The sequence below is a fragment of the Melanerpes formicivorus genome, unplaced genomic scaffold, assembly GCF_026170545.1.
Source record: "Melanerpes formicivorus ecotype bairdi unplaced genomic scaffold, bMelFor1.0.p_v2 SCAF_17, whole genome shotgun sequence".
Classification (NCBI taxonomy): Eukaryota; Metazoa; Chordata; class Aves; order Piciformes; family Picidae; genus Melanerpes; species Melanerpes formicivorus.
In genome coordinates, this window is record NW_027142369.1 from 1,081,190 (window position 1) to 1,095,481 (window position 14,292).

The 14,292-nt window shown below is 40.3% G+C and overlaps 1 protein-coding gene across 36 annotated transcripts in view; it reads left to right on the plus strand.

Moving 5' to 3' along the window:
• NRXN3 (neurexin 3) overlaps positions 1 to 14,292 on the plus strand; it is a 1,031,515-nt gene that overhangs the window by 467,445 nt on the left and 549,778 nt on the right. For all 36 annotated transcript variants that reach the window (XR_010988607.1, XR_010988609.1, XR_010988608.1 and 33 more), the window contains 3 exons: positions 421 to 802; positions 2,703 to 2,893; positions 3,427 to 3,600. Coding sequence is in view for 33 of the 36 variants with exons in the window: in XM_068148688.1 (XP_068004789.1) it covers positions 421 to 802; positions 2,703 to 2,893; positions 3,427 to 3,600 (747 nt within the window). In the remaining 3 variants the exon portion in view is untranslated. The remainder of the gene's footprint in view (positions 1 to 420; positions 803 to 2,702; positions 2,894 to 3,426; positions 3,601 to 14,292) is intronic.

Here is a 14,292-nt window from a genome sequence, read left to right on the forward strand (position 1 = left end):
ATCATCAGGTTTCTGACTATTCTCACTTCTTTATATTAATCTATGCTTATTATGTTTTTTTCAGGAAGTGCACTTGCAAGAGTTGCTTGAGGTGTCAGAGTTGTTTGGCAGATGGACTACTGGATCAAATAGATCTCTGTAGACTTTAAGGGAGAGACCTAGTTTTCTTTGCAGAGGAAAATACAAAGGTTGTTGCCCATGGCTCTAGTTTTGTTGTCCCTTTTCTGCCAGGTTTTCGCAACTGCTGGACTCCTACTTCTCCACTGTCTATACATTCTTTCTCACACAAGTTGTTGAACAGTGATTAGATAGGATTGTCACTAGTGGTTTTAGCATGGAAACTGAAAGGTGAAGACCTCCATGTAACCTGTTACTGATACCTAGGCTTTCGATGTGTTCTTCCTTGTTTCTGTTCTTCAGGCACAATGGTTGGTGATCACACCCGCTTGGAGTTCCACAACATTGAGACAGGGATCATGACAGAGAAACGATACATCTCTGTCATCCCCTCCAGCTTTATTGGCCACCTCCAGAGCCTCATGTTCAATGGGATGCTCTACATTGATCTGTGCAAGAATGGTGACATTGACTATTGCGAGTTGAAGGCACGCTTTGGTCTCCGCAACATTATAGCTGACCCTGTAACATTCAAGACCAAGAGCAGCTACCTGACCTTGGCCACTCTGCAGGCTTATACATCCATGCACCTCTTCTTCCAGTTCAAGACCACCTCAGCTGATGGTTTCATTCTCTTTAACACTGGTGATGGCAATGACTTTATTGCAGTTGAACTAGTCAAGGGGTAAGTAACTTTCTGCTATATGCTACTAGTTTATTTATAGATCAATTTATAGATAAGTTTAAAATACTTGTGTAAAGACAAATTAATCTCACCTTTTGTGTTTACTGAGGGGTATGACAAAGCAATTAGACATAAACACTGAAGTTTGATTGCCCCCTCTGTCTGAAGGAAAGACACTTTTGGATTGAGAAACTTTAAAGGTATAGAATAGAATAGGATTAACCAGGTTGGAAGAGACCTTTGAGATCGAGTCCAACCTATCATCCCACACAATCCAATCAACTAAACCATGGCACCAAGCACCCCATCCAGTCTCTTCCTGAACATCTCCAGTGATGGTGAGTCCACCACCTCCCCGGGCAGCTCATTCCAATGGACAATCACTCTCTCTATGAAGAACTTCTTCCTAACATCCAGCCTAAACCTCCCCAGGCATAGCTTGAGACTGTGTCCTCTTGTCCTGGTGCTGGTTGCCTGGGAGAAGAGACCAACCCCCATTTGTCTACAACCTCCTTTCAGGTAGACAGCAATAAGGTCTCCCCTGAGCCTCCTCTTCTCCAGGCTGAGCAGCCCCAGCTCCCTCCACCTCTCCTCACGGGGCTTGTGCTCCAACCCCTCCCCCTCTAGTTTTGTTGGCCTCCTATGGACATGTTCCAGCAAGTCAACATCTTTCCTAAACTGAGGGGCCCAGAGCTGGACACAGGACTCAAGGTGTGGCCTCACTAGTGCTGATTATATGGGCAGAATGACTTCCCTGCTCCTGCTGGCCACAGTATTCCTGATGCAGGCCAGGATGCCATTGGCCTTCTTGGCCACCTGAGCACACTGCTGTCTCATGTTCAGCCTACTATCAAACAGTATTCCTAGGTCCCTTTCTGCCTGGCTGCTCTCCAGCCACTCTGACCCCAGCCTGTAGCAGTGCATGGGGTTGTTGTGGCCAATGTGTAGAACCCGGTACTTAGGTGTATTAAATTTCATGCTGTTGGCCAAGGGTCTTATTTATCTAATTAGTCTAAATTTTTGTCCCATTAACTTTGCAGCTTATTAAAAAAAACCCAAAACATTTTGCTGAACAAATGTTGATCTTTTATGCTTATAGTCACAGTATATGTGCTTACCACTTCTAGTTATTTCAGTACAACTATATGTCCTGAGTTCAATCTGCTTCATTTTTAACTTTGCACGTATTTCTGTAAGTGGAAAACTGGGTCTCTTGAGACTTGAATTTTGTTGTTGTTTTGCTGGTTTAGCTTTTTTCCCCCTCCTTTTAAAGTAGAATATTTCTCTTCTATCCTCAGGTGGATTTTTGTGTTTGAACTATATAAATAATTTAGAATAACACTCCCATGAATTCAGTCTTTGTTAGGATCTCGGGTTTTTTTTAATGAAAAGCTTTGCTAATTGTTTTCCAACTGTTTGAACAAGCCTAGGATCTCGTGTGAATTTTAGTGCAATATTTGGAGTGGGTTTCCCAATTAACTTCTTAAGGGAGTTTTTCAAAACTTAGAATGAATCTGGGGAATATATGCCCCAAATAAGCATATTTAGTATTGCTCTCCTGAACATCTGTTGATATTACCAACCTTAAAAATAACTGTGGGCATAGACAGAGTTTTTGTCTGTCTGTGAGAACTTGGTGGAAAAGAGGAATGCTTTGTGGTTAGAACCCCATTATTCCAAAGGTCGTCATCTCAAAATACTAATCCTTGTGCTCTGTTGGTGGAAAGGAAACAACTATGTTGTTGTCAAATCAGTGGATGATATATTTCACTGAGTAAACTTTTAAAACACAGAGATACTTCTCTTTATGACTTTTCTATGTTAATTTATCAATTCTGGTTAAAATTCAATAGCACTGCAGTTCTTCCAAACTTTTAACTAGCTCTTGCTATGTTTGCAGGTATATACACTATGTTTTTGACCTTGGAAATGGACCTAATGTTATCAAAGGCAACAGTGATCGTCCTCTTAATGACAATCAATGGCACAACGTTGTCATTACCAGAGATAACAGTAACACACACAGCCTAAAAGTGGACACTAAGGTGGTCACTCAGGTTATAAATGGTGCCAAAAATCTGGATCTTAAAGGTAAATTAAACAGGACTGGCAGTTTCCCCTTTATTCTTTGTGGGGATAACCAGTAGAAACCATAAGAAGCTTGTAGAAACCATAGATTACAGAACAGTAAATCTGGAATTTGCTGGTTTTTTGCTTTCAAATTAGTTTTATTCTTTCTCTGTTTGACAGCTTCCTGTAGCAGAATAGTTTGTCATATTTTTGTTTCTTTCAGAACCTGATTGTCATCCTACCATTTTCCCTAGTTAGGATGCAATTTCAACTGGAATCTTTGGAGTGGTTTTATTTGTTTTTCTTTTGTGGTTCTTTCATCAGTTGCGTTTTGGCTTGCTTGGTTGGTCGGTTTTGGTTGCTTTTTTTTCCTGTTTATAGTAAAAGAGGCAGAAATTACTTCTCGTACAATATTTACTCTACTTTTGACTTTTTCTGAGCAGCTGTTCAGCTTGCTGTATTAATGTTTGGGGTGGGAGAGGAAGGAGGGAGGAGAAGAAAAGCCACTTTAGAAGTTATGTAACATCTTGTATGTTCACTCCTTTCTCCTCTAGGTGATCTCTACATTGCCGGCCTCGCTCAAGGCATGTATAGCAGCCTCCCAAAGCTAGTGGCCTCACGAGATGGATTTCAAGGCTGTCTAGCATCTGTGGACTTGAATGGCCGTCTGCCTGATCTAATCAATGATGCGCTGCACCGCAGTGGGCAGATTGAGCGTGGATGTGAAGGTAAAATTGGTATCTGAGAAATTTCCCTCTCAGAAACTACTCTCTTAATTCATTGTTGCCCCTTGGTCATCTGCTTGTCCACTTTGATGTTCATTTCCATTGTGGCATCCTTCACTGTACTTATGTCTTCCAAATGCAGCTTAAGGATAGCTAGCTTGTGTGAGAGGCTAGGAGCTGTTTTCTTGCATACAACCTGTGAGGTCATACCTCCAGTAGTGGAAAGGATGGTACTGGCATGGACTACTGTTTTCTAGTGCTTTTCTCAGAGTGGTTATTAACATTATAGTACTCTTCAAAAAACATTCTGAAAGAGGTTCTGAGCCTTCAATACAATTGCACTTCAGAGTTTGGCATCATATTTTTTTGGGCTCCACAGAATTAAGTATTTTGAAAACCAAATAGAGACATGGGCAATAGAAGGTAGAGGGAACCAAAGAGTGAAGATTGGACTAAAACAGGAGTTCCTTTTTAATGAAGTGGGCCTCCACTGAAAGCACCGAGGCCATTCTCTCTACTGATTGGAAAACTTTTCTATTCAGCAGTTTTCTTTTCCAACTGGTTTTGAAACACATGTGCTATTTTGAAGCATGTAAATACTATGAATTTCTTGAAACTTTTAGAAGTAACTGTTTCTGCTAAGCTCTCTTTAATTAAAATAACATTGATATCAGCAGCATTGACTTTGTAGCATGCATATGGCATCAATTCCCAAAGCACTTGGGATACTTGGTGAGAAAAAATCCACATTTTGGCTTGGCTGTCTGGGTTAAAGGAAAATCACCAGTATGTCTAGCTTCACGGAATACCAGTCTGCTATGCTGGCTACCAGTCACTAGAGGAAGATAGTTTAGTTGTCTAGTACGCATGTTTGCCAAGAAGATATGTGTTCCAAACAGATTCTTCCAGACAGGACTTTATAAAGTTAAATTACTCATTGATCATATTTCCCTGCCATGTCAGATTACATCATGCTGAAGCCTTGCCACTTTTTCAGACTGTTTCTTAGGTCTGGAGGTGTCCTCTTCATGCTCTCTTTGAGTATTCATGAAATACCCAATTGGCAGTCCAATTCAATCTGATCCTTTCCTTGTCTCCCAATGTTCTGGGAGCTCCTGTGCCTCAGCCCTCCACCCATGTTCTCACAAAAATACACTGTTTTGTGAGAATTGTGTGTCATGTCACAGGAGTTCACTCGGTGTCAACATTACTTTCACAGCATTGGTAAGCTATTTGTCTTTAGGTCTTTCTACTCTATTTAATGGTGCCCATTAACCACCTTTTTCCTTGTGGAAATGAGCATAGTGTAGCAGAACTTGTGGTTTTGGCCATTTGTGGGAGAGTCAAAACACCCAAAGAAGCGTTCCTTTTCTATGTTGTTGGTTCAAGAGAAAAAAAATATGCATTTGGGTTTTTTTTTTTTTTGCAGGTATTTTTCTGATTACCTTTGGTGCACTAAAAGCTCTTCTTTAAACTTATTGATTTCTGGTAATTCTTTTATTTAAAATTGCCTTAATTTGTTTGCTGGGTAGCCTGCACAGTATCTCTACTATCTTGTCTCCCTGAAAGGACCTCTCATACCCTGTTGCTGTGTGTGAGGCTCATGATACTTTCCCAGGAGTCTCTGCCCCATTTTTAGAGCTATGATGTTTCCTACTTCTGTACACAGTGTAGTTCTTTTAGCATCCTATCACTGAGTTTGCATAATGTCAATACCACTCTCAAGGCATTGTCTCAGTTTAAGGAGTGAGACAGGCTCTCTAACTCTTCTCAAAGGAGGCAAGGAAAATATTCCATGTCAGGACTGGATAGAATTAGAGAGTCCCCCATACTAAGCCTCTCTGCTTGCTCCCATAGTGGAGTGATGCACTTAGGGATTCAGCTTGCCAGCTCCAGGGTGAGCCAGGCAGCTCCAGAACCACATTGGCAGCATGAGCAAGGCCAAACCAGGCCTCACTGCCCTGCATCAAACCCGCACATCCACCCAGGAGCAGAGAAGAAGAGGAAAAAAGGGGAAGGAACTGCTTGTGCTGTCCCCTTACAAATGGGGGGTATTATGGGAATGAAATAACAAAAAAATTACACTTTCTGGTTGACCTCTTGGGTCCTTCTGGAAGACTTCTCTATTATTTCTTAAGGGCACCCAGCCTCAAGCCATTACAGGCATGTCATGTGGTGCTTGCTGTGTGTGCCAGCGTGGTACCAGCACAGCTCCTGCCTGGATTTGGAGACTGGTTCACTCTCAGAAGAATCAGGAATGTGAGTTTGAGATCTAAAGCCCTTCAAACACGTTTCAAAGTTGTAGACTTTGGGATTCTTCCAAAATCCTGCCTTTGGAGGAACTTGATCTTACAAAGCAGTGCCCATGCTATCATCCTGAATGGCCTCCACTCAATACAGGGGGAATTGATGAAGAGGAAACCATTCTCTTTGCCAACACGTTTAGAATTAGTAAACCCCTTGGGAATTAGTCCAGAAAGCTATTTTCATTTGGTCACAGCAGTTGCCAAGGCTTCATCTTACATCTTGATTGCTGCCTGCTGGTGTCTGTTCTTACTGCTGCCACTGGAAGTCACACCTATCTCCTCTTTCTCTCAGGAAAGAAAAGCTCCAAGCATATTTGCTCCTTATTTAAGTGTCTCTATTTTTTTTCCCCCATCTGAATGGATTCTGAGTGCAGTCTTAACAACATTTTAAAAGTCTGAATTTCCAAGCAGTTCTTGCTTAATGTTTAAGTGTATTCATAATAAACAATTGCAGGCTTTTTGGTTGAATAGTTGTACTGTGTGTTGTTTTGCAGGGCATGTTCTTATTTCATCATGAAAGGCAGTGGGACCATGTACAGGATGAGAACATGCATGCTTAAAGAAATCTCATTTCATCCCCACATATGAATCTTGCCTTCCACACGCAGAGTGAGAGAGATTTTTGCTAATGCTTGTCTCTTGCTGCGGCTTTGCTTTCAGAAGCAGAGAAGATTACAAGGTGGCAGCTGTTTTCTCTGAAACTGTAATTTTGATCTTGACACAGAATCAATGGATATGTGGAGGAAGGAAGTCTGAAGAAAAGTAGACTGTGAGATGTAGGTCAGCAGACAGCACTGTCCCACCTAAGACAGACCAGTGTCGCTACAAATGGGTGACATTGTTGCATCCTGTTTGCCTTTGTTATCTCTATCTGTGTATTTCAGTACCCTATTCCATACTACTGATTAAGATTGGTAAGTTTTACCAGGAAAATAATATCTTTTATTTTCTTGGTTCTACTGTCACCTGCTTTGTTCAGTTTGTTCAAGACGTTGAACGTCCTTGGCCACATTGTTCCTGTCATGTTCAAGCATAATTCAGCCTTTCTGTGCACCAAAGCACAAACCTATCACATTATACAATTAGCTACATTCCAGTGATGGGTAAGGCAGTGCTCATATTTGAGCAGGAGCAGAAAGCACTTTCAGTATAAATTATATTTATGTGAGAGCTCTTTATTTAGGACCTGGAGAATTCCAGAGTCATTAACTGAAATGCAGGCATCCTTGAGACTGAAAGTGACTGGTGTTTAAGTGTGTGGTAGTACTAGAACCCTCCACAACCTAAGGCAAGAATTACTTTATCTCTGCCTATCAGTTGTCATACAGTCTTTTTGGTAGGAAAAGACCTTTAAGATATCCAGTTCAACTATTCTCTAATTCTGCCAAGTCTGAGGCTAAAGCATGCCCCTCAGCTCCACATCTCAGCCTCTTTGAAACACCCTGAGGGACAGGGTTTCAATAACCTCCCTGGGGAGCCTGTTCCAGTCTTGGAGAACCATTTCAATGAAGAATTTTCTTCTAATGTCCAGCCTAATCCTCCTTATTCTTCTCTCCTCTTTTGCTGCGTGTTGAGGGAAGTCTTATTCCTGTATTTCCTTTAAATTATCTATGTTGGGACTTCTTTAGGATAGCACAAGATAAGTAACTTCTTTATCCTGTTTGTTAGTGGAGTATCAATTTCCTTTTGCATTATGCAGCTTCCTTGTGTGCTGAATAGCTTTATAGTTTCAGCTTTTGAAGTCTGCCACTCAGTCACCGGACGGTAACTGGCACACTTACCTGCTTTGTGTTTTGTTGTGTTCTGTAGAGCCATAGATTTTAGCAAAGGATGTTGTGGATGGTTATGTGGAATAAGAGACCCCAAGAGTGTCTGAAAAGTCAAATGAGCCTACGGAGTTAAAGCTCCACATCACACACTGGTTTTTTTTCAGTGTATGGCGGTCTGGTTTATTTTTATTGCTCTTTTGTGTTTCTTGATTTAATTTTTATTGCTCTTTTACGTTTCCTGATTTTATGATTTTTTAAATTTTATTTTTTTTTTAAACATAATCTTGGAGGTCTGGTCAGATCTACAGGGGCAGCTTGTGTTTCTGGGAAGCTACTTAGCAAAACCAGAAAACCTATTGCTGCCTGATGTATAAAATCTGCTCTGGGTCAATGTGCTACTCACAACTGTGAGAACAAAGCGTCAGGAAAATGAAGTTATACCAATATATTCAATTTTCAGAGTATCTTTAGCTCTCATGCTAAATGCACCTTCCTTCTACCACCATCCCAAAAAAATAGGTTGGTGAAAGGGCCTATGACAAAAGGTAGGCAAGTGGTTAAGAGGTGAATGGTCCTTGTGTTAGTATTGGGTCAGGCTGCTGAGCACTCTGAAGGGAGTCAGTTCTATGAAAGGATTTCATGTTGGGAGTCTGCTTTTACAGGAAGCTTGCAGGCAAGTCTGCAAACTTACTTTGAGCCTTGCTCTCGCACTCATGATATTTATATATTTACAATAAGAGTATGAAATTCAACTGTGTTTTGCAGAGCACTTTGAAGTCATGAGCAAAGGCCTCTAGAGAAAGGAAAAGCATTCAAAATTGAGGAAAAGAAGCTCTCTATCATGACTGACTTTTTGTCAGTCTCCAGTTCAACAGCCTATGGCCTGTGGTTGGAAGTTTTTTATACAGCTTCTGAGTTGGAGTAATATAGGCTATTTCAATGTCAGACACACAGCTTGAAAAAAAAACATGTCTGCACTCTAGTATGTATGCAGGAGTTGGAGGATGGAACTAGTTGTCCAGGTGACCTTTTGCTCCTTAAAAGTAAACTAATTTAAAGTTCAGATCAGCTATTTCTTGATTCCAGATTTCCAAAATAAATTCCTTTTGCTGAACACTTCATCCCTGAAATCATCTTCTAGATGAATAGATCAGTTTGTTCTGTCTAAAAAAGTCAGGATTGAGTGACTTGCTTCTTTTTCCCTACTGATATTGGAAGAAGTTAAGCACGTGTCCAATTTTGTGTGGAGTTTAATGTTTCACTAAATATTAGTGATCATTTCCTGCATTTTTCCACTGCTTTATTAGTTTGCCATGTGTTCTCCTGTGCTTTATTTCATTTAGACATCTTAATGTAGCTTATCCTGGGCACTAGAGCTTTCTGAAATTCAGCTGCAAATACTCGTGTTCTCCTCCCCACTTCACCTTTTCTCACCTGTTCCACAGCTTTTCACAAAGGAGAGTGATTATTATTGAACTGGCTGACATTGTTCCAGATGTTTTGAGACTTCTGTGTCCTAATTTAATCTTCTTCCAGATCCTGAAGTAAATTATAATCTTGTGCTATTTTCTGTCAAATAGTGTATTTAACCTCTGGAATTCACTGGTGCATGAAAAGCATGAATGACACACACAGGCTGGAAAATCAGAAATGCAGTTTGCATAGTAAGCAGTATGTGGGAAAAAAAGAAAATCTAATCTCATGCTTAAAATCTCACAGCAGGATAATGTCAGAAAAGATTTCACCCTTTGTCTGCTTAGTAGTGAAGCTTCAAATCTGGTGATACTTCGTTTTCTCCGTGGAGTCAGAGATTGTTCACTGAGGAGAGTGTGGCTCTCCTGTTCTTTATGCTTTTGTATTCCATTTTTTCAGTGCTACTGTAATTATAGAGCAAATATCTTTGCTCCAGCTCAGCTACAAAGATAAGGAGCAGAGCAGTTAGGAAAAGTGCTTGCTTGTTGCACAGAAATTAAATGTTAGAATCCATCTCAAAGAAGATGGATGGAGAAATGAATCCTCCTCTTCTTTCCACACCTCCCCCCTTTCTTTTGCATTTTGTTTGAAGAACTCAGGGGATTTTATGGCTCTATGTAGTAGAACACTTCCAGAAGTGGGAAGAAAAATCTAACTAGCTGAGAAGGGAAGGTAATTGCCATCTTGAGTCATTCGTGGGCTGTAAAACAATAGCAAAGATTAAAACTGTTAAAATTCATGTGAACCACAGGAAATGGCATCTGTACATGCCAGATCTAGTGGATTTAGTTTTAAAAGTAAAAGGAGACAATGGGGGAGAGAGATATCAATCTCTCTACAATATCAGCTCTAATATTAGGACTTTTTAGGAACAGAAGGTTGTAAAGGTGAGTGTGTACTTCTTAAATACACATATTTTGGGCAGTGAGGTCAGTGGTTTGGTGTTTTGTTGTTCTGTTGTGCTGTATAATAGAAATATGTAACCTTCAGACCTTTAGTGGCAAGGGATTCAAGAGCTGCTGCCTGTACTCCAATCTTTGTCCTCTGCTTTTGCTATGCTGAAAGAGAAAACCTGGAATCAAGGTATAATACAGAAAATAAAACAATCTATTTGGCTTTCTTGTGAGCTGTACTCTCTTTAAAAAAAAGAAAGAAAGAAAGAAATAACAAAAGAAAATGGTCCTGTGCCTAAATGGAAGAGCGTCAAGGATATTGTTTCAGTTTGGGGTTTTTATTATGCTCTGCAATTTTCAGAAAGTCCACTTGGATCTTCAGTCAGACTTGGTAGATTTATGATTCTCTTTTGCCATGTGGGCTATGATTTGACCACAGATAAAAAGATCGTTCCCACCTGGATGAAAGAGTGAGCTTGTGCTACTGTTTCTGTTGATTGCTCTGTTCAGGTTGACAAAGATTACATGGGTCTCAAGACTGAGCTGTCTCTTTGCCTGTTGATGGAAGTTTTCTAAGGATGTGTTGAAAGCCATGAGCAAGCAGCAGCTTGTGAGGAGGCAAGATTTTACTGTCACTTTATTTCCAGTGCCAAAGTCAGTTCTTGGGATAAACGGAGATTGTCATATTCCAGAGTTATCTGTTCCCTATGGTTTCTTGACAATGAATCCACCTTGGACAAAAAGCCAGGGTAATCTGTGCTTTTATTAGACAGAAAACTTAAGTTCAGATCTGGAGCCTGACTAATGGGCTGGAAGTCAAATAGATTTTTAAATATTTTTTTTTTTTACTAAACTGGATTCTAAGTTTTGCTCATGTGAGACAAAAATCTCTCTTAAATTGTTGGTATATACTGAGAGATAGGTATTAAGAATGAGGTATTTTTCCCATTCTATTTCTACTACCTTATATCTTTGTGTGTGTACTTGAGATGTATTTACTCTCTTTTCTTTATGGTTTTGTTATCTGTTGCTTAGTTGGGTTATGGTAGTCACGTCCCTCTATGTTCTTGTTCCTATATGTATTGATTATGGATATTGGCTGTGGTGGTTATGCCAATTCCTTTTATTTGAAGTAATGTGACCCTGATTTATCTGTGTTTATATTAACCTGATGTTTATTGTTTGTGCCTTGTTTGTTTTTTTGCTAACAAAGTTGGGTTGAGCAAAGCTGACCTGCAAGGTAGAGAAGGTTCTTCTTCCCCATTAGTGGTTTGAACTGAAAGATGCTTTTTGGTGCCTTTTACTGGATGTAGTCACACCCCTGAGATAGAATGACAAACCCTAACCCCTCTGGAGGGGATATCTGGGTTGAAGAAACACATGGCAAGCAATGGACAAAGTGTTTTTGTTGACCTGAGGAGTTTGACAGTATCAGTCTCTAGATATCCATTAGAGCAAAGGTTGATTTCCTGAAATGCCTAGTGATTTTTTAGGCAAATCAGGCTGCTGTGTATAGAGACATAGAAAGTCCCCAGTGCTTTACAAAACAAAAGGCTGGCTTGGATTCTTCAGTACTGCTCTTAAGCACTGAGATCAGGAGGTAAAAGCTGAGGGTCTTTTAACTTTGACTTGAGAGGAAAAGGGAAAAAAAGCCACTACAAATTCTTTTATTAGTTAGGTAGCATTTTATAAACCATAACTGATCAAACATGAGAGTGGTCAATGTACCTGTCAGGGCCTTTTTAGAACCTCTTAGTGGATAGCCTCCATTTCTTCACAAAGCAGATAGGACTCTTTCATGTTGCTGATCCTCACATAAATTCTTACTGATATCTTTTATCGCTAATTGCCTCCCAGGCAAAAAGGGGTCAGTTAATGGTGTTCAAGGATGCTAAAAGGTTGAGGACTTCGTGCATGGTGTTAAAATACTGGAGCTGCTTGAGTATAAGCCGTTAAAATGTAAAGGGGTAAAAGTGACAGAAAGCAAAGGTGGCTCAAAAAGTAAAGGCCTGCTAGTAATTGAGGACATGCCACTTGAATTACAGAGAGGATGACGGGGTGGAGTGCTGACAAGAAAACCAACTGTATAAATGCTAATTCTTAGGGGAAATATAATGAGTGGAGGGTTAATGGTACGATTACATACATGCGTGGATACATATAAATACCCTAATTCCCTGGGACATAAGTGAGGAAACTTGCTTATTAGAATTAATAAGACTAATATACTACTATAACCAGAGAGGTGTTTTGCATGGCATTGAAAGTCTATCCCTTTAGACATGTTAGTGAAAATATATTTTCCAACTCACCTAAAGAGACTGCAATATAGAGTACAGATTAATTTGTTCCTGAATGATGTGGAAGTTTAAGAAAATGCTCCTTTTTGGTGGAAAAGGAGAGAATGCTCTTAGGTGTAAGGGGAGGTTAGAGCCATTGAACCAAGTGTCCCTGTGTAACAGTCCTGAAGCCACAGATGGCATCTGATAGCAGCTTAATTACCTTTAAATTTTATGTCTAAACCATAGATTAAGTTTCAGTTTTGTTGTGGGAGAAAATATGTAGTGCTTCTGTTTCACTCTCTTGAGATAAGAGACTAGACTTCCCAACATGTTACGTATCACTGGAATTATTTTCTGTGGCTTTAATCATGTGCTTTATAGATTCCATTTCTATTCACCGTGTTTTGTGACATTGTGTGGTGGGTTGAAGGGCCAATCCTCCCTTCCCTCCCACCATGGGCAGGAAAAATGAGACTCAGACAAATGGATTGCAAAAGTGGTGGAAAGTTTAAATGGGAAAGCAGTGAATATTTTACAGGAAACCATAAGCACAGTGACGAAAGAGATCCCAAAGCATACCCAGAAGCATCCCAACACTTCCCTCTCCCCACCTGAGGGTACACCTGAGGGACTCTCCCTCCATTACCAGATAGGGACCATCTCCATAGGAGCATTGAGGGAAGAAAGAGGAATTGCAGAAACCCTGCTGATGGGCAGGGCATTATGGGATGAAATTAGTAGCTGCCCATGTCCACCCACTGGGCTGGACTCTTGGGACACTGGAGGTGTGTCTTATGTGGCACAGCAGGGGTGCACCCAGCCTGAACCACCATACATTGCTGACCTGATTTAACACAACAGATGCAATTTTCAAACTAAAATATTCCTGTGCTGTATTCCAGGTGCAGGCAGGTAGCAGTTACCTTTGCTTCAGAGTATTATCTGTGGTTTGAAGTAGGGTAACTTCAGCCGTTGGATGTATATGAAACATCAAATCCGAAATATTTGGCAGCCTAGAAATAGGCAGAAGTTAGTGTGATGTATTGTGCTCTGTTCACGTGGACCATCTGACTGCTAGCATATTTCATTGGTTTCTATAAGCTATTCCCAGCTGCAAAAAGTTGAAGTCACTGTTTCACAAAGGTTAGACATTTAGACACTGTGGAATGTGTTCTAGGGGGGTTCTAAAGTTTAGGTAAAGGAAAGTGGTAACAGATGAAGTTTGAAAGAATGGGAAGGATACGTGAACTGGGACCAGCTCAGCTCCAGGAACATCTCGGCACTATAGGACCCCAAAAAGGACCTAGAAAGAACAGGAGCATTTTTGAGAATTTCTGGACATAGGAACTGCCAGGACAGAGCAATCACTAGTTGTACTATTTTTAATGAACCTAAAGTGCCCTAAGATTGTATTCTGGTACTTTTGCATTTTAAAGTAAAAACACCTGGATGTTTTTTACAAAATCTGCTGTTTTTCTTGCATCTCTTCCATGCAAAACTTGAAGATCATACCCCACCCTATGCCTCATGATAATGGTTGTAAAATATGATCAAGGTATCATTTGGAAATTGTTCATGCTATTTTCGTCTTTTGTAACTACTTACAGGTTCTAAAAGAATTTTATGGGTAATAAGTTGGACTTGATGATCTTGAAGGTCTTTTCCCACCTGGTTGATTCTGTGATTCTAAGTGAGGAGAAACAAAGATCCTGGAGGTACATTAGGGTGTAAATAGGACTGTGGCAGGAATTTTGGATATGTGTTAGACATCAGCAAGTATCATGTCTCTGTGCAGCCACTGTTTTCTCTCTAGTCGTTTCTGTGTCCACCAGAGTACAGGCCCAGGAGTTCCTGCTTGGCTTTGGATGTCCATTAAAGGGCATATAGCATGAAGAAGTAGTCCCAGAACTGAGTATTTTGCTCTTTTTCTTTTTTTTTTTTTTTTTTTTTTTTCCAGATTCCTGAGAAACTA